The 20461-nt window shown below is 48.4% G+C and overlaps 1 protein-coding gene across 4 annotated transcripts in view; it reads left to right on the top strand.

Moving 5' to 3' along the window:
- Window positions 1–10280, top strand: part of LOC139050110 (uncharacterized) — a 28984-nt gene extending 18704 nt beyond the window's left edge. For 3 of the 4 annotated variants that reach the window (XM_070526324.1, XM_070526325.1, XM_070526323.1), the window contains exons 6-9: window positions 972–1337; window positions 5908–6230; window positions 7707–8061; window positions 9872–10280. In XM_070526324.1, the coding sequence (XP_070382425.1) occupies window positions 972–1337; window positions 5908–6230; window positions 7707–8061; window positions 9872–10105 (1278 nt within the window). In that variant the 3' untranslated portion in view covers window positions 10106–10280. The remainder of the gene's footprint in view (window positions 1–971; window positions 1338–5907; window positions 6231–7706; window positions 8062–9871) is intronic. The other variant, XM_070526326.1, reaches the window with a different exon arrangement.
- The last annotated feature ends 10181 nt before the right edge of the window (window positions 10281–20461 follow it).

Here is a 20461-nt window from a genome sequence, read left to right as displayed (position 1 = left end):
GGGCGCTGACGCTGCTGGGTGTTTCTTGTATTTGGCAAGAGCTTTTGATCCGCTTATCTGAACAAAAACAGAACAGTGAACGCTTTGAGGTTATTTTTTTTTAATGCGAAAGCATTATATGCGAAATTACTTGAAAATCTGGCATCGTCGGTGGCGGTGTGACGTAGTGAGGGTACAAAAAATGGCCGATGGTGCAAAGACTAAAAGCACACAAAAAATGCTCGGATTTACGTCAAGTTTTTCTGGGAGGTTTACTGTATACAAAGTCAACTAATGACTCTGAAAAGAAAATTTGGTACATTGCGTAGGACCACTGCAAGCTTCTATCGCTGCTAGAGACACGATTAGGGGGAGCTTTCTGCGCACAACGCACGACTCCAATTGCTATTCGAACTTTCGGGTCAGCCCACCTTCACTGAGTGACAGCATAATCAGCGAGAGGCACCAATAGGTGGCGCCCGTGAATATTTCCCTTCGGTGCGCCGCTGCATGCCATCACAAGAAAGACGTGAAGTTACTCCAGGCGGAAAGCTGATATAGACAGATGAGCGCCGTAGACAGAAACATTCATGATGCTTCTCCGAGTATTTATGTGCTTTTAGGACGAAAGCTGCAGTCGAAAATACTTTTTTTTCTTTATCCTTGAGTAGGCTAGGCGTAGAAAGAGCACGTCCTTGCATTACACGTTCTGTGCTTGATTTCGCTATTGTACGCGCTAGTTAGCGAGTTAGTGCGGGGTACCGAAGTCTCATGCCACACCTCGAACGACCACTGAAGCCAAAGATCATTGAAATACGTGAGCCCCCATTGGCTAGATTCCGCACGCTCACACTAATGAGCCAATTAGGCGCGCGGATTTCGTTGGATTGAGAGCGAGTGCGTGAGTGTGCTATGGTACTGCGCACGGTCTATGGCGTCCTCTAGCTGGGAAGCATGCACCGCAGTTTCGTAAGCATTTCAAATGTTTTCAGACCGATGTGCTGAGGTGGCTGAGCGTGGCCGACAGCGAAGCGCACCCGGTGCCCCTCAACGGTTCGCTCTCCGATCTGTCCGAGTTCACCCCCAAGTTCCCCGGTACCGCCTGGGCGGCGGCGGCGTCCAAGGTGGGCGACTGGAACATCGGGGAGCACCACGCCGTGTACGTCAGCTCGACCGGGCTCCTGGACGCCATGAACGTGGCCTCGGGCGCGTTGACGGCCCGCGAGCTGCTGTACCACACCGTCTGGTGGTTTGTCCAGCAGATCGGCGCGCTGACCAGCAACGAGCTCTTCGAGGCCACGAGGGTCGCCTTCGGCAAGGGAAACGAAGCGTACCAGGAGCTACTCTGCGGTGTGCAGGTCAGCAGACGACACTGAGACGGCGGGGAGATGCGCCGTAAAATACTCGTGTAACTGCGACTTCTGTAAGTTACATGCTCATAATTACCGATATACACCGCAGTATAACTTTCTACGGCACGTTTCTAAGGCAACGCCGCATTCACTAGACGCGCTTTCGTACCGCTTTCAAGCATCGAACTTGTGGCTGAGTGGTAGCGTCTCAGTCTCACACTCCGAAGACCCTGGTTCGATTCCCACCCAGCCCATCTTGGAAGTTGCTTTTTATTTACTGAGTGCCTGCCGTGAGTTATCGCTCACGGCCAACGCCGCGGACGCCGACGCCGCCGCCGACGACACCGGCTTTTCTGCGACACGAGCTCCTTAACGCTATCGCGTTAAAATGTCGTGCGCGAGCCGTGATGGCATGGCCATAGCTTTCTACAATGGCCACTAGAGGGAACGGCGGCGCTGCGATCGTTCACCCAGTGAGACCCGTAGGTTAGCGTGCACTTTCCACAAGCGCTTGGATTTCAAGTGGGCGGAAGCATCAACCGGTCAGCAGTCGAGATACGCAAGAGACGTTTAGAACTTTGGTGGGGAAAAAAAAGCAGGGAAGAGATTGATACAAGCACATTCGTTGCAGGCGTAAGTAGCGGTACTATTTCTCATAGTTGATTATTTGTCACGGCCCCGTTTCAAAGGAGATGCCAATAAATGATCGTCATCAGCATTATTATCACCATCGTTCTGCTCTTATCTGCTACCGTTGGAATGATGGGTAGTACATGTATTATCCTCGTGCTTACTTCTACAAGCGTCGTTATGACGTCATTTGCTGCACTTTACATTTCTGAATTTCCAAGAACTCTGCGTTTTCGCAACATTGCATGGCGATTCATCACCGAGCACGTGCCTATCAAATGTGAAAGGTTGCGTTTATAACCCAATATGTGGTTGAACATGACTGGTTTCCAAAGTAGCGAAGCCTTACGAAGCCCGAAGGACAAATTTTGGGCAAAATTCGCCTACTCAACATCATTCCTATGCTGTTTGGAACGCTGTACTTGCAACTCATGCAGTGGATGGTTGGATGGACGGATGTTATGAGCGTCCCCTTTGGAACGGGGCGGTGGGTTGCGCCACCAAGCTCTTGCTATTATACTGCATAATGTCTTACCTAGGTTAAACAATAAAAAAAAGGAAACACTATGAACTCCCACGACCAAATTTTCTGATCCCCTGTTGCAAACCATGCTTTTGTACGTCTCCGTTTTTTGTCGTTTCCCTACTTTTCTTCCACCATTCTTCCAATCGCCTTCTACTAATTCATATTGCGGACATGTGTACTTTCCCACTGCTCTCGCTGAACCCAAGGGCTTCAAGGAAGCCCTTCGGTTCAGCGAGAGCAATGGGAAAGGAAGCCAGTGGTTCTTAAATCGACCGCTGGGCGGACGTTTTCACATTCTATTAAAACATGCTACATAGTTTCCCTAGCTTTACCACAGCAAGCACATGCTTCTTCTTCCTTTTTATACCTCGCTTTATAGGTGCGTGTTCTTAGGCATCCCGATCTCGCTTCGAAAACTAATTAGCTTCCCTTTGAGTTATTATAAATTGTTTCTTTCGTGATTTCGTTTTTTCCTCTTCAGTAGTTACTCATGGCAGGTTCCTTTTCCATTGCCGCCTCCCATGAGATTATTTCAGCCTCTCTGACTTTCCGCTTGGCGTTCTTTGTAGCTGTGTTGCCCACCATACAGGCCGCATGCTTGCTGGTAAGCTTCCTAGTTCTTTTCCTCCACTGTGAATTAATGTTTTTCCTGCACAGATACCTCAAAACTCTCCCAGCCCATTTAATTTCTTCCATATTCCTCAGTCGTTCTTCATACTCAATTTTACTGCGAGCTTCCCTCACTTCATAACTAGTCTGGCCCATATCACCCCGCACAGTTTCATTTCTAGTCTTCCCGTGAGCGCCCAATGCGAGGCGGCCCACTGATCTTTGGTTCTCGAAGCAAGATTTGGGTTCAGGCTAGTTGGTATTCCATGGTATCAATCATCACTTACAGCGCATGCATAGACGAGGAACAAAAAAGGACGACGAAAACAAGCGCTGTTAGCGAAGCCCGACGAACCAGAAATATACTGAAGCAAGGTTTGGGTACGGGCTAGTTGGTATTCCACGGTATCAATCATCACTTACAGCACATACATAGATGAGGGACAAAAAAAGAGAACGAAGACAATCGCTTGTCATCGTCGTCCTTTTTTGTCCCTCGTATATGTATGCGCTGTAAGTGATGATTGATACTTTGGTTCCCATCGAGTCCTGATTGTACCCCTGATTTCCAGCAGACAACCGCATTTCCAAAAGTAAGTCCTGGAACCATTACACCTTTCCACATACCTCGGAGCACCTCGTACCTATTATATCCTCATAGCGCTCTGTGCTTCATTATGGCTGCATTTCTCTTCCCCTTCACTGTTCTTGTTTTATACTGTGTTTCTATATGTCTATTGCCTTCGTTTATTCCTATACCAATGCATTTATATTCTGTTACCCAAGGTATTTCCTGGCCCTGTATCACCACTGTCTGTTCACTGTTTTCCTTGAATACCATAACACCTGATTTTCTAGCACTAATTTTCAAACCTAAATTGTTCCCTTCCTGTCCACAGATATTATCCAGACGTTCCAAATCACTTTGCTTGTTAGCTAGCAACACAATGTCCTGGAAGCTGCTGTTTTGCTACTGTACCCGCCTGTTTGTATCGGAGAATAAAGTCGATATTACTTCCTTCTAGCGCCCTCTCCATCCTCACCATGTACATCATAAACAGCAGTGAGGATAAAGGACACACCTGCCTCATTTCTTTGTTCTCAATGGTACGAGAGGCTCCGCCTAGTGATATTTGTACGAAACTCTATGAGCATGGTAGCCGATACGACAAGCGACACACGCGGTTTCACTGTTGTGTTCTCGGGATTCGCGCATTGCGTGCTTGGAAGCGAGAACTGAGTAAAAATACTTTTTTTAACGCAAGCACGGCACCGGTAAAAAACAGAGTAAATGGCTGTACAGACTTGTCAAACAGTCGATTTTTTGAACAATGTGACACACTACGAAGAGACACAGGACATATCTTCTGTACATGTGCCACCTCTTCGCCCTGTGTCGCGCTGTTCTAACACTCGCTGTTTGACAAGATGCGCCCAACCGACCCAAATGAACGAGTTGCTAACATATAGACACAGTGCTAACTTCCAACAAAGTTGAATCGACGAGTGTGATTGTTGTTGCAAGTAAGCGCTGTGTCTGTCTCTTGTCTCCCCGTCTTTGATGTGCTACAATAGTGTTCAAAGTTGACACACGAAGAAGCATGTGTTGCAACCATTGTCAACCGAATATCGTGTCAGTTCTCGCTTTTAGGTCGATATAAGAGCGAGATCAGAGAAGATGCCTGGCTAATCCTATCCAATCAGGGAACACCTGGAATTTGCTCAAGCCTTGGAATGAATTGTGATGTTTCACTGCTACCCTTAGCGGCAAGACATGTAATTACGCATGATTCAATCCGAAGCGTAAGATGTTCCTATTCCCGACCGAGGGAAGTTGAAGGCTGGCATCCTGGCTGGCATGTATTTAATGAGCTACACAAACAACATCTCATTACAGGTTTGCTCGATTCAGAAAAAAGGGCACGGCACCACGAACGAAAAGGTGCAGGGGGTGCCAGGTATGGTGTGCCGGGCTGCACCAAGGCCTCCTAGATAGCACAAGGCCGGTGCACTTCGATCCGTGACGTCATGCTACCTTGCCCGACTGCCATAGTATCTAATGGGGACACTCCCGATCGTGTCGCGGTGATTTTGACGTCATCGCCTTCGTCACGCTGGGCTTGGCAATGGAAATTTCGGTCCAAATAGCATGACGCCACGAATCGGAGTGCACAGGCCTGCTATTTAGGAGGCACTGGCTGCACCCACTCACTACAGGGTTCAAAGGTACACTGCACCTTTCCTCGCACCCCGTTCAATTGAGCATTGGAGTGCAGGGTGCACCGCTACACTCTCGGGCATTCGAAGGCCTAGGAGCAGTGCACCGTGAACCGGTGCACGAGGTGCAGAGAAACTTGGCCGAATCGAATAGACGCTATATACACGGACTACGTTCAGCGAGAGAGCTATAGCGTCGGGCTTGGCGCGCGCGGACGAATCTCGTTTCTGATCGAGTATACGACACTTCGCCGATAAACCGTCGCCGCATCTTTTATGCGAAGCATACTAGCCGCACAACCACGCTCTTCGTTGCTGCGACGCGCGCGGCCGCGTAGCTACCATATGACGTCATAACAGCTGCAAAAGCGGAGGCTCAACTCGTGCGCTCGCTTGCGGCCGCGTAGCTACATAGCCGGGTCTCAGCTCGTGCGCTCGCCTGCATGAGTTGTTTCTTCGTCTAGCCGAACCAAATATAGCCAAGCAACAGCAGTTCACCAGGCCAAACAGTGGTTCAACAACTAAAATAAAGGCTAGTATGCTTCGCATCCTGGGCTTAACCTTAGCTAAGCCACAGCCATTTTTTTTTTCAAGGTGAGCATCACCTACGGCGTCCTGCTCGAGTACCGGCACGCGGCGGGGTTTCGGGACGACGCGCGGCGGCGCGTCGCGGACGCCCTGAACGCCGTGCGGTCGGAGGCGACGAAGAGCGCGCGCTCGTCGCAGGTGCTCGACGAGACGCAGCGCGGTTGGATCGACTCGATGCTGCTCGAGACGGAAACCGTCGTGTGGCCCCTGCCACCGAGCTTCGAGCCGCAGAGCTTCCCGAGTCTCTACGGCAGCGGCGTGGACGGCTCGCGGGGGTTCTTCGGCCACTGGCTCTCGAGTCGCGAGGGACTCCGGAAGGCGTTCGGAAGGTCTGTGAAGGTTTCAGGGTGAACCTTAACCAAGTTAGTTAGATATCTAAAAATACCTAACGTATGTTTGTGAAGGTTTCAGGGTGAAGCTTAACAAAGTTCGTTAGGTATCTAAAAAAATGGCTAACGTTACTATGCAATTTGAGTTGCTAGGGGCCTCCACGACCTAACTTCGATTCCCGCTGTTGTGGCAGAATTGTCGTATTTACCGCAGGAGAATTTTATTAAGTGTGTTTACTGTTGAAACGGAGAACCTATTACGTGCGCGCACGCACGCATGGAAGTACATTTCTTACAGGTGTAGGGGTTTACTTCCATTGGTTTGCTTTCGTAGTATGCATGTCTCGCCACAAAGTAATAATGCAAATAGATGTGCTTACCACTGCCTTATTCTTGGTCGAATTTCGAAGCAACTTCGCGTTTTACTTTGACGATCGAATAATTAACACGGGGCACTGCGACTTGCCTGGATTGCCAGCAAAAAAAGAAAAGAAAAATGTCCTATTGCAGACGCAGGAAGCGGCTACATCATACCACAGATGCCATGATCTGAAGAAAGGAAGATACCATGACCAGTCGGAAGAAGCCAAACGCACCTTGTTTTAGTCACAAACCAGACAAGTAACAGTGCAACGTTTTATGCTCGAGGATACGAGCATAAAATGTGATCTCGCTGCGAAAAACAATGAAGCGGTAAGCCCAAATAAGAACAAAAAAATAAGTTTCAGTAAAAAAGCAAGCAGGTTAATGTACTAAGAAAGCCTTATGTATCCTACTGCTGTTCAGTCTTGACCGCGTCTTTCTTGCACTCTTATAGTTTTACTCCATATCATGAGCCAACTATTTAAACCAAAAGTCCTGTTGACCTACGCACCCACCCTTAACCAGAGCCAGCAAACAAGGGTCACACGAGGAACGACAACACGAGCTCTGACTAAACGGTCATTTGTTAGGTCAGCTTTCGTATTGTCGCTTTTGTTTTCGCCTGCTCTCGTTTGTCTAACCCGCGTCGCTTAACGTCAGGGTGGTGGCCGATAGAAAATAAAAACACATTGTGGGAGAAAACAAAGTTGGAGGAAACCAGGATACGGCGACTCGGGCAGGCTAGCTGGTCGACATTTAAATAGGGTGCGGGCCTACACCTTTTAACGCGATAGCGTTAAGGAGCTCGTGTCGCAGAAAAGCCGGTGTCGTCGGCGTCGGCGGCGTTGGCCATGAGCGATAAATCCCAGCAGGCACTTCATGAATAAAAAACAACTTGCAAGATGGGCTGGGTGGTAATGGAACCAGGGTCTCCGGAGTGTGAGACGGAAACGCTACCACTCAGCCACGAGTTCGATGCTTCAAAGCGGTACAAAAGCGCCTCTAGTGTTTTCATTTGGTCTGTCCCCGCTGCGGATTCGCTACGACCAACTTAATCGTCCAACGCTTGCCTCCAACGCACAACTAATTGCGCGCCGTTTCTCTCCGCATAAGCCCCGTGCACGGCAACGCCGCCAAGTTCTACAGACTCGACCCGACGTCGCTGACCGGCTACAGTCCGCAGCTCGAGGCGATCTCGGTGGCCACGGCCGCGTTCCGGGCCCCGTTCTACTACGTCGCGGGCACCGAGGCCATGCTCTACGGGGGCCTGGCGTTCGCGTTCGCCCAGAGGCTCTTGCGCGCCATGGACGCCCAGTCCCTGCTCCACGCGGCCGCCTTCGGCCTGTCGCCCGTGGCGGACTCGAAGGACCGGCTGCTCGAGGCCATGCGGTGCGCGGACAGCGGCGAGAAGCAGAAGGCGTTTCCTTTCCTGCCGGCGATGGCCCTGGCTTACGCGGCGTACCGCAAGGTGAGGTGCGAGTTGGCAGGGCGGCCCGAACCGCTGGCCTCAGAGATTGCGCGCGTAATCTTCGAGGCCACGTTCGAGTGCTATTCGCCTTTTAGTTGTTTCTGCTAGTATCGCAAAGGGACGAGCCATGTACTGGTCGTGGCCTCTGCTTTGCTTGCCGCAGACCGGTCGCGCCCGTCGGTTCGGTGTGTTTCAGTTTACGCACTTGAACATAGCCTTCGATGCTTTCAAATCATTTTGTTTTCTGTTGCGATAATTTACGTTCTGACCTTATACATGTGGGCTAAGAGAAATTGTCTTTTTTTTTTCTCGTCAGAAAACTTGGTTGATATTTCGGTATCCCCTATAAGCCGCATATGAATTTTTTTTTCAAAAATCCGGACCTTGTGGCAATAATTTGCTTGACTGCAAATAATATATTCGTAAGCTCTTTACACCTTTTTACGAAAGAGCTTGAAATTTAAAGGGGTACTGACACTAAAATTCCAACTCGAAATAACGGGTTGATTCAATTGCTGTCGCCTCATAGGTATCATCTGTAACACATCAATAGCGAATTTTGCTTAGAACGTATCTTAATTTAATTTCAAAGTTATTGTAAGCGATGATTCGGAAAGTGCGATAACAATCGACGTCGTCGTCTGCGTAGAAACAATTCGTAAACGACGTTACGTCAGGACTTTCGGCGATTGATTTCAAAGACGTGTGACGTCATCGCTTTTCTCGCCGCTCGAAAAACTTGTCAGCACTGTGTGAATTGAGTGCATTTCAATGAGTGCGCGCCCACGAAGCCTACGCGGAAGCTCTTTACCGTTTACGGATTACTGGGAGATCGGAACCGTGGCAAAGCTCGTGGCGACATCAAATAACGATTTGACCTACCATACTGTGTTTGAAATCTTGTCGCCTCAGTGTTATTGTCGAAGGAAAACTATAAAATTATGGTACCTTAACGTTTATGACCCTATCAATGTTTTACAACATGCGTTTGCTAGAATAGGCGTTTTAGTACTAGTATTGCGCGCTCCCTGGTTATACGCTGCAGCAGCACACGTCGCTGTAGCTGCAGCTACGTTGCAGCTGCAGGTACACCTCTTCGGTTACCCGGTAAAACGCGTGCGGTAAGAAGTTTTGCTGGACCCGCTAAATGTCTGGAATTCCAGCATCATGCTATGCAGTGGCCTTCTGCCCCAACGAAGCGTCACGGTGGTACCTGTAAAAACGCACAGGCTTTCCACCGAACTATAGCGCCAAACAGAAGCACCACATGTGATGAACGCGGTTTCAAATCGTGGATTCAAGGCCTCAAAGAAGGTGCGACGTAATGCCAACTAAAGTCACAGAAACTTCGTAAAGTAGCGACACTCTCTTCCTCCGCCTTCCCCCTTCCTCGTTTCTCCTCTCTTTCATGCTTCATCCTCGACCGTAGCGCCGCCTACAACGCTGCAGCGTAGCAACGGCGCCAACATACGCTCCTCGCCGCTCCGTAGACGTTTCTCGAGCGAAAATGGCGCTGAAGCACGGCGCGAAGGCCCACGTGATGCTATTAGGCCAATAGCGAAGCGACGCGGCGTCGGCTACGGCCAGAGCACGCGAGGAGGAGATGGCGTTCTTCAAAGAGTGGCGCTACTTTACGAAGTTTAAGGGGCCTTAATGCTAACGCATCTCTCTCTCTCTCTTTCTCTCTCTCTCTCTCTCTCTGTCTGTCTCGCATTCTCCGCTAAATCGTCACTGATTTTTTATACACCCCTTGAAGATTCGCTGCACTTAATTCAAGATTCTTTCCCTTTCGCACCTACGACGCGCGTAGGCTGTGAACGCCACCCCAGAGCGTCGGCTGAAGGGCTTGGTGGAGTACACTGGGCAGCAGATCTTCTTCATGACTGCGTGCTACAGCCTCTGCGAAGAGGGCCCAGCGGGACGTCGCCATTCGCCGGCTTGCAGTGCGGCTGTGCGAAACTTCGCGCCGTTCTCGGAGGCCTTTCACTGCTCCCCCGGTTCGGCCATGAACCGGAGGGACAAATGTGCCCTCCTGACAACGTGATCGCCGCGCCCGCGGTGCCCATGTATGGGCGTTGGGGGACGATGGCGTGGCATTTGTAGACGGACTACGTTCTTTTCTTTTTTTTCCCCCGCTATCATTGCTTTCCTTGATTTACGCCGATTATTGCGCACCTGTATTTACGTGTACTACGTCTATTATTGCTTTCGTTTACGTATATGCGAAGTTTTGGTTATCATCTTGTTAGTTTTGGACGATGTGAATGTTAATGGCATGACTCGCTAATACCAAGCTTTGTTCCGTCTTTCAGAGTTGAAGGCACATATGTTTGATTTGGTTCGTTTCATCAGCGTCGATCCCTGTCAAACTCTCCGCATCACAAATCGCTTCTTTTTTTTTGTAGTTGTGTTATTCCTGTTAAAAAGGCTCGGTTTCGTAGATATTTTCGTTTGTCCCTGGTGTAAGAAACAACGGTCTCGTACGGAAATGTCGTCGCTGATATCGCTCCCTTATACTAAACAAAAAGACGAAGTTGGCACGACGACACAACGAATGAAGACACGAGCAAAGAACTCTGCGCTGCCTTCTTGTCATATTTTTTTTTTTTGCTTCTGTCTTAGTTGATTTAGATGCATCGCTTATAACGAATTCATTGTATTACCTCATTGTTCGAAAGACATGTCTGTGGCAACGCAAGGTTGCCATCACCTGTGCGACAGCATCAACACCAGAATGAAGAGAAAAAATGATGACCATATGGGCCTCCGTATGAGCGACGGTTTAGACAACGGGGAGAAGCGACGGACATCGGGAGTTTTCAGGCAACTGTGTTTGCTGCAGTGTGGGTACTTGGCGAAGGAGAACGCAGTGGCTTGCAAGTGCGCCGAAGCAGAGTCCGAAGTACCCAGGTAACGCTGCATTTCAGCAAGATCCTGTAGGTGGCTGCTTAAGAACTGAAAATGTAGGATAAACTTACGTTTGCGCTTCATATAGTACAGCTGGATAAAGCACTGAAGGTTTTTTCCCCCTAACTCCGTGGAGAACGTTTTGCATGTGAGGTTTGGGCAGGCTACTTGACGGTGCAATGCTTCAGGCAAAACTCTGCCGCTAAGGAGAGGAATAACTCTATTAAAATGCCAGCAACCGAGAGTCTAACGCGTCGTGACGTTGGCCAAGTGTCGACCCGGTGTTATGCCCTACACTGCACTACCCTAGTTGGGCCCGTTTGCGGCCGGTCGTGAGGCTTGTGCTTTTTGAGCACACCCCGGGCCTGCTGGACTGCCCATAGTTGAGTGTCCTTGTCTGTAGACTGCACTGCACTTTGAAGTTCGGGCGGGTATGTCCTGGAGGTAGCTTCGGTCGGGAACCTGGCACAGTCCCACATGATGTGTCATTGGTCCACCGGACCCACTGCACAAACGCTGCGCACACCACTCGGATATAGTTCTTTGTTAAGCACGTGTAGCACTGCCGGGGCGAGGTGTGATCCGGTCTGTATCTGTCTTAGGATGACGGCTTCCTCCTCACTGAGTGCCGGGGGGGGGGGGGGGGAAGCGGCATAGTCTGTCGAGCACTCTGCCGCTAAATTTGCCGCTGTTGCGCGTTAGCCAGGGAAAACTTTTTTTTATCGCCATCCCCACATGGACAAGGCGAGCACAGAGATCCAGTTAGGTTTTGGGGTCAGAAAGCAACCGATACGAGATTTTTATTCGTATGAAATCGGCATACTTCAGCGATGCCCCGTACTGATGTGCTGCGGCAGCAGCAAGCTGCCGCAGCTGAAACTGCCACCTTGCCGAGGATATCTTTGAGCTTCACACGGCGTCGTAACTGTTCGCTACAGCACTGTCGTGCTTTGGCCATACTAAGAAAGGTCAGTGCACCGAGCGAAACTTTCGGGTAAATAAACCAAACATATGAGCGAAGTTGTACTTCTCATCTTTCTAAATGCGTTCAGCCCACTGAAAAATCCAGTTAACACATGTGTGTACTGTGGGCACTTATGCTCTTCTTCATAGTCTGCACATGGCTATCATCACATTGGTTTCTTCGTCTTCATCGTTTTTGGGGACTCATGCGTACCTAGTGTGGTCGGTCCGCCACGTCTTTAGGGCGTAATAAAGGTCGTGTTGACTGCTGCCTCACATTACAAAATGTAGAGCCAAATAACATGAGGCTGGAGGATTGCCTGTGTAGTAGGGCGATTGACGTAAGCCATCGCTTTAGCAGGAGCTAATATTTAAATAAATGCTGGGATTTTTCGTACTAAAACCACGATATGATTATAAGATATGGCGTAGGAGGGGGAGGGGGAGGAGGGGGGATTCCGGATAATTTATGACCACCTGGAGTTCTTTAAAGTGCACCAGAACACTGTACAGGGGCCTTTCAGTATTTCGTCCCCATCGAAATGCGGCCGCCGTGACCGGTATTTGAACCCGCGACCTCGTGCTTAGCAATCACAATATTCAGATTCAGGCTTATTAAGAAAATAATCACAGGGCTAACTAAAAAAAAAGTTCTTTGCAATTAAGAGAATGTTTTGAGTGAAGTGTATAGGCAATGCGCTGATGCAAGAAGAAACGATATTGAGAGCTAGACATTTTGAAATCTATGCCTGTGTTTCATGTACATATTTTTTTTCTGCTCACATGAACATCAATTATTAAGCAATTATTACACACTCTGAGGTATTGCTGAATTAGAGCCATTAAGGTACTTTCCGACACATCTGAACTATGAGGAAAGGGTCAGTTGTTGCTAATCGCTGAGTAAGCCGCCTTTTTTTTTTTTGCCGCTGCTTGGGAAATGTCGCGTTTTACGACGCAAGTAGGACGTAAAGTTCGTCTGTAACGACGGGACTGCCCACATCAGTGGAACAGATAGGAACGAGGCTGGGATATCTCATTCATTATGTCAAAGGCTCTCTCCAAGATGCAAGTATACCACTACACTAAGGAAGAACCTGACTTCAAGGCTTTTGACGCGACTTTCAGCTTCAGGCTTAAATACCTGAGAACGAGAAAGAATCACATGGTTGTACGATCTGCGAAATTTCCTAATGGAATCGAATGTAAGTATTCGTGTTAAAATATTACCCTCGAATATAGAAATCAATATAGAACATTTTCTTATTTCTAAACAAACTAAACTTATATAACCCTCTGAGGCACAGCAATGGAGCATTTGTCTAATACATTGGACATGGGAAAGCCGGGTGCAGCGGTCAGAAAAACACCGCTAACCCAAAGAAAAGCGTTTTTTTTGTGTGTGTTCGTGCTGTGACCTGCATCTGCTGTCACCTGGATGGTGTGTATGATCCATGGACGCCTCTTTCGCGCCAAAGCAGGCGCTTTCAAAATGGCGAAATAGGAGCTGCGTCGAAGCGTGAGTTCCTGTTACAGCGCTCGTTGCAGAAATGAATGAATTTGTGGTTACTTATGTAAGGGAGAATGGGTTTTCTAAGCACTTATTAGTGTTCGAATGGAGTAGATGTACATGTAGAAACTAACAACTGGGTGCTGAGTGCAATACGTTCTTTGGAATATCGGCAATGTGTCCAATATATCGTACAGTGACGTGTTAACTTGCACGTATTCGAAACACTAAAAAATAAAAAAAATGTGGCGTTGTGGTTTTTGGAAGCCATAGCAGCATAATTTTTAAATCTGAAACCAAGTCCATAACGTAGAATGCACTTTGGGGCTCAGGAGGATAAATATTACTACGAGTCTGCATGGTGAAAAAGCAATGGAGCAGCCGATTAACATTATTTTACACGTGAATGTAATGCCACTCACAACGGGACGCCTGTTCAACTGAAGAGATTGTAAATTAAAAACAGCTCCTTTCAGTTATCTTGTGCTCCATGACAATTATAGTAATGAAACAAGGAAACGGCACCTTATGAGATGGAGGCATAGTGTTTGGTTTGTTCAAGGAGAGGAGTGGTGGTATCACAGCACCGCACATTGTTTTAAATGAACGCAAATGTGACGAGATCGGTTAACCGATACCGTTGCCTTGACAGAGACAACATATTCGTTTATAGGCTGCCTAATCACATGAAGGCGAGCCATTCTTGAGGAACGACTGGAATTTAGTGAGCATAAGTTATCAGCCCCATGTGTTTACTCTGAAAGTGGTGTCTCTGAGCCTCAACCACGGCTCTCCTGCATGCAGCAAAATAATAATAATAATGTCTTTATTTGTGTCCCGTAACAGTACACGACACGGGAGACCTGCAGTAAAAGCTGTCATGAATGACAGCTTGACAGAGCCGTAGGTCCCCCATACAAGGGGCAGTTACAAACGACAAAAAAGACATAATACATTGTCACAATTGAAATTACACATTCCGAGCGTACAATGTAACGTACACAAAAAATAAGGCAAGATAGAAATACAAATTGCAAGTTCACTCATACAATAAAACATCACAGTCAACTACGGGGTAGGCACAAAAGAAATAACATAAATGCAGTTTCACTTATCCGCAAGAAATAATAACAAGAAATAACTAAGAATGTGTGCAGTGAATCTGTCGTAATTCACGTTTAGATAGTTTAAGTAGGTCAGTCCCGGATTCTTTGCAGTTGTTTAATAGAGTTGGAAGTGTGAAGGATAATTTTTCCATTGTGTAATTGGTTCTAGGAGTTGGTACAATCCACTCCTCTTTATGACGGGTAGTGTAAAACACAGTGCCCTTTTTCAGTAATGACAACTCATGCAGATATTTAAGATGATTTTTTAGTTCGCGCTGGAATGCAAGTGCTAGCTTATAATTGTAAAGATTGAATACTGGTATTATGCATGCTTTGGAGAAAAGACCTTGCGAGTGACTGTTATATGGTAGATTAAAAAGTACTGTGATAAACTTTTTTTGAAGTATAAAGATCCTTTGCAAATTTGTATACGTGGTTGTGCCCCAGACCAAGAAACAGTAATTAAGATGAGAGTAAAATAGGGAATTATAAAGCAGGATTTTTACTTGATACGGGAGATATGATCTGTAATGGGAAATAATGCCTACTGCTCGAGCTAACTTAGTTAGAACAGCATCAATGTGACTATCCCATAGCATATTCTGAGAAAATGTAACACCTAGAATTTTAATATTATTTGTGATTTCTATTGGTGCGCCACCATAACTTAAGCTTACATGAGAATTTAGCTGCCTCAATTTAGGTCTAAATATTACAGCTTTCGTCTTATTAACGTTTCTGTTCAGTAGGCTCATTCTAAGTCATTCTAAGTAGGCCTCACTTGCATCAATATCTATGGGAAAAGTCAAGGCTCTTGCACGTGTTGCTATTCCTTGTATTCGAAGGCAAGAAAAAAAAAGATTCACCAATTCGAAATTGTAAATTCTCGAATCCCATGTGAAGCGAATGTGAGGCAGCCGTTGCTGTATAGCGCGATGTATTGCCGAGCGCCTTTGTAGTTCTTGGATGCGGTGTTGCACTCGCTGCAACACAGCGACCGGAAAGCTACATGAAACAAAGCTATAAGAAAAGCGACTTAGGCGTAGTGGTAGGAACGGTGAGCTTGAAAAGGCGGGATCGTGCGTTTGATATCAATTTGGATAAGTTACACGTCACATCGGGACGTGCTAAATGAACGAGGAAACGCGGTTTTCCCGTTTTCATGCTCGTCACTATCGCTTTCAGCAAATCACATTACAAACTGAGGTACCGATTTCGGCGACATGTTGGCAATGGAACGGCATGGGAACACCAAGGGGAGGTTTCAATGGCGACGGTGAAAGGTGAAGCGCTAACACTCGTACTGTTTCCATTTCAGCTGCCCATTAATCAGAAGGATAACGGAGTTCTCAGCTTAGGTCACGTTGGTCACCAGAAATGCATTTTTAGTGTGGCAGAATTCGGTCCAGACGGCAAACTGAGGCTCTCAAACACCACCCACAGGAACAGACGGCAGCACGTTTACTTCGACGCGACTGGTAAATATACTGCCTTCTGGCCGGGTAGCACAGCCCCCGGCGTGAATGCCTGAATTATGCCTGAATTATGCCTGTTGAAGCTTGTGCGCAAAAATGACAAAACATAGAAAAATATCGGTTCTGACGCAATCTTTTTGAAGTGCAAATTTTATATTACGTACATGTGAACGACCAAAGTATGGAACAAAACGAGATTTTCACCAGAATTCGTTGCAATATACTGAGGGTTGCATGTTTCTTGTAAGCTGCGAAAAGCTGAATGTGTTTTGAGCACCGTGGGGTTCTTCAGATTCCTTAATTTCCAACCGTATTGGTATGAAGCATAGGTGCTATTTATTTGCGGGTCATTCTTTTGCCAGCCAAGGCAGGTTATGTGCATTAAGCAGCAGACTACAAATATAGAGCGCGGAGACCTCTCGTCAGTGTGATGCAACCCAGGGACGATTGTGAAATTTCATGGAGGTCGAGCGATGTTTATTTGCGGCAGAAAGTCGACAAATTACTTAATTAGCATTGATGAAACTCATATTCTTTGTTTGTTTGTTTGTTTGTTTGTTTGTTTGTTTGTTTGTTTGTTTGTTTGTTTGTTTGTTTGTTTGTTTTTCACGATGTCGGACATTTCTACATTATGATTCTCGCAGGCATTTTAGGACCAGAAAAAATTGTGATGTTCCTAAACGCAGCTATTTGAGAAGAGAGAGACAGACATAGTAAGAGAAATGCCGACACCCTTTTTCTATCTCTAGAGACGTGTTTGCGCAGCAAGCCTGTATTTTACTTCCTGCGTTTTTCCTTACGCTAGCCCTTTTCACTGACTGATAGAACGCTTATCTTCATTTGTTTTTTTTTTACAAGCTTTCGCGTGCACTTTTAACGCCAAAAGAACGAGCAAACGGCCATCCCCTGGCCTCGCAGCCGCGGTGGCAATCCCGGCCACAGCAGATCCGTGACGTCAGCAAGGACGTTACGGGCGTCTAATCTAATGCAAATAATGAGCCGGCCGTAATATAAAGACGGGTCGTTTCACCTTGCGGGATCTGCTGGCTGACAAGGCCGAGACCGCGCTATGTCCGCACCGCAATCCGCACACGCCAACGGAGCAGTAAAAACGGGCGCCGAAGACGCTTGCCTTTGCTCTCGTTCCGCAGCCTTCTTATGAACTCTATGGAGACCTGTCGCGATCCTTCAGTGGCCGTGGTTTCGCTGCTAAGCACGAGGTCGGAGTGTTCGCGTCCCAGTAGTGGCGGCCGCAGTTCCGGTGGGAGTGGAATTCCCAAATACTTCGTATGCTTAGAATTAGGCGCACCTCAAGGAACTTCGGGTGGAGGGAGGGGGGGGGGGGGTAGACACCACGACAGAAGGTAAGGAGCTCAGACAGGGACACAAGAGAAGAGAAACCAGACGACACAAACATGGCGGTTGTGTTGTCTAGCTGCCTTCGATTGTTTGCGTGACCGCATGCCTTACCTTCTGTCACGATGAATTCCTATGGGCTAGCTCAGCTTTCCGTGGTTGTTGACTCCGCGTGAGTTTCTGAACTCTGGGTGCAGGGAATTCCCCGTGGTAACGCTCCAGTGGAACAGAAAAAAAGAAAACGGGCAACGCTGGTTATTGAGCAGGCCTCGGCATGAAGGTCTTCCTGCTCCCTTATATTCAAACGATCCTCGACCCGAAGTTCCTCCTCCACTGCACCGAACCGAGCACAGCGACGACCGTCGACTGAAGAAGACGCTACGCTTCTTAAGAAGTGTCGCGGAATGTCAGTTAAGTGCAGTGACGATTTATGTAGAGGGACGGCGCTGCCACTCAACTTCGTGAGTCGAAGTGAGGTGCTGAATGGAGGAATGAATAAAGGGAAAATCAGACATCCACCCGTTCGTAGCCATTGCTACAAAGGAAATCCATACGGTTTCCTCGTAAGAAAAGCTTCAGAGTTCAAGAAACATTCGTCCTGGTTTAGGACTCGAACCCAGGACCACCACCTTGTCGAGGCAGCCGCTCTACCATCTGGGCTAACCAGGCGGCTAGCAGATGGCAGGGCGAAGTTGAATTTGTCGACAACACGAAGCAAAGTCAAGAGTTAGACGTAGTAGTTCTGCGGAAACCCGCAAGGTGGAGAAAAGTAATGAATAAAGGTAAAATCAGACATCCACCCGTTCGTAGCAATTGCTACAAAGGAAACACATACGGATTCCTCGAAACAAAAGCCTCAGAGAACTACTACGTAAAACTCTTTATTTGTTACTTCTCTCCATCTTGAGGGTTTCCGCAGAACTACTACGTCTTGGATGGAGGGATGTTCGATAGAATACGGGGGAACGCCGTGTTCATGAACATTGCGGAGCTGACTCCAGTGAGTGAACAGAGACGTAAAAAGCCGGAATGCTCACGTCTCGTGTTTCTTACTCGCTTACAAAGCAGTATCGACTCGCTTTCCGCTTGCCACTCTTTCAGAACATGTCACTGCACATGTAGTCCGCGTCGGAAATTTACAGACCGGGCAATCTAAATAAAAAACAAAAAACTGAATCGCCATTCCGGTCCCGCGAAAGTGGGTGTCCAGCGAAGCTGTTGAAAACCACCACTACAACTGCTGAAGAGGGTATCCAATGCTTTACGGCTTTAGAGTAATGGTAGTAATGCTATTTTAGAGTAAAAGGAGTAATGGTAATTTAGACAGCACGCCGCTACCCATAACGGTGCTGTAAAAACATTGAAATCAGTTGCTCAGCTGGTTATTTCATATACGAAAGGCTATGTAGGTCACTTAGGCGTGATGAGTGTCCGCGGTCTTCGCTTGTCCTTCGGGGAGCCGGCATCCCCGTCGGACTCGTCTCGGGGCAGTGGGGCGACTGGTGGCCACCAAAGCGCGGTCTCTACGCTTTCGGAGATGGAGCCCGGTAACAGCGAGTGCCGCTGGTGTTACCGAGCCGACCGATGGCACCTGGAAAACGGTGAGTTTCTAATCTCGACGTCACCGACTTGCTTCTTCGGTGCGCTTTTTTGAGGGCCGCATGTTCGAGCAAGTGTCGCAAATACCTTTCCTGCTCTTCGGTGAGTCACTGGTTTTTTTGTTTAGTTATTTTTTATTGTAAGGAGGTCGAAACCGATTTGACATGAGTAAACAAAAGTCGAGCGTCGCGGCCTCTGTTCAGTGGTGGCAAATCTAAATCATTGTACCCAGAGGGGCATGCATGTAGCGGCCGTTGACGGAAGGTGAAAGGGCCGGACACAATCCATCTCAGTCTTGGCGATTTCTGTGGAATGTGGCGGCCATTGTCGTGCTTTGGTTTTGATCATCTTCAAGAACCAGTTTGTAATGTCTCTTCCAGTGAGTGATCAGGCAAGGATTCCAACGGGCTGCTGCTGCTGCTGCTGTTCGTCCTCCCCCTTCGGCATACCCGTGCCAGGTGCTCAGTTTTCTCGCACGTGAAGCATTGCGCTTGAGTGAACTGGTACTTTGAGGGGGAGTGGGCGTCACCACAGCGACCACAGGTACTGCCCTTTGTCGCCAATTTGTTGACCGCCGCTTCCGCCGACGGTGAGCCACTCGCACTGGCAATCTCGCCGGCGTCCTTGGCGGCAGCCTCCATTGCCAGCGCTGCCTTCACGGCGTCCTCCAGCGAGAGGTCGGGAAGCTCCAGGATTCGCGTCTGCATGGCGGGGTTGTTGAGCCGCAGACGAAACGGTCCCGGAGCTGCGAGTCCAGCTGGTCCCCAAGAACGCACGCACTCGCTAACCCTCGTAGCACAGCAACGAACTGCCCGTGGGTCTCTCCTTCCCGGTGGCTCCGGTTGTTAAAACGGAAATGCTCCATTAGTGTGGACGGTGCTAGGCTGAAATGCGAGCGCAGTATGGCAAGCAGCTCACCCCGCGTCTTAACATGCGGCGTGGGTTGAATGAGAAGGTCGAGCAGGAGACTGAAGACGCGGGTCCCGCTACTCGCCAGGAAAATGTCGCGCTGTTTGGCCTCGGGTGTGTTGTTTGCCCGGAAGAACACGCGGACTTGTTCCAGCTGCGAGCTCGCCGCCCAAAGAGCAATGGTGCAGCACGCAAGCGAAGCAGCGCGGCTCAGTGGAGCCCTGGACTAGGGGCCCAACACTGCTAAGGTCAAGCGTCTGCAGCGATGAAGACCTTGAAGCGATGAACCCCTTAATGGACCAACTAGTTTTCTCTCACTCTCTTCTCGTAAATTGGCCAGGCGGACCAAACTCCCTCGAACGGCTCGAGCCTTCCGTACAGCGACATGGCGGTAGCAATGGGGGGCGGTGTTCCCCCGCTCGCGGCGGCGTGGGATGTTACGTGGATACTCATCGCTCTGTTACCAATTTTGGTAAACGGTAAAGATGTACAGATGCATGCCTTGCTCAGCGCAGCTTGGCTTCTTTGCAGTGTTGTTTTTTTTTTGTGCGCGCAACCAAAAAATGCGCCGTTCG

The sequence above is a fragment of the Dermacentor albipictus genome, chromosome 9, assembly GCF_038994185.2.
Source record: "Dermacentor albipictus isolate Rhodes 1998 colony chromosome 9, USDA_Dalb.pri_finalv2, whole genome shotgun sequence".
Lineage (NCBI taxonomy): Eukaryota > Metazoa > Arthropoda > Arachnida > Ixodida > Ixodidae > Dermacentor > Dermacentor albipictus.
Note: the sequence above shows the minus strand (reverse complement) of the source record. Positions and strands in the feature narration are given on the sequence as shown.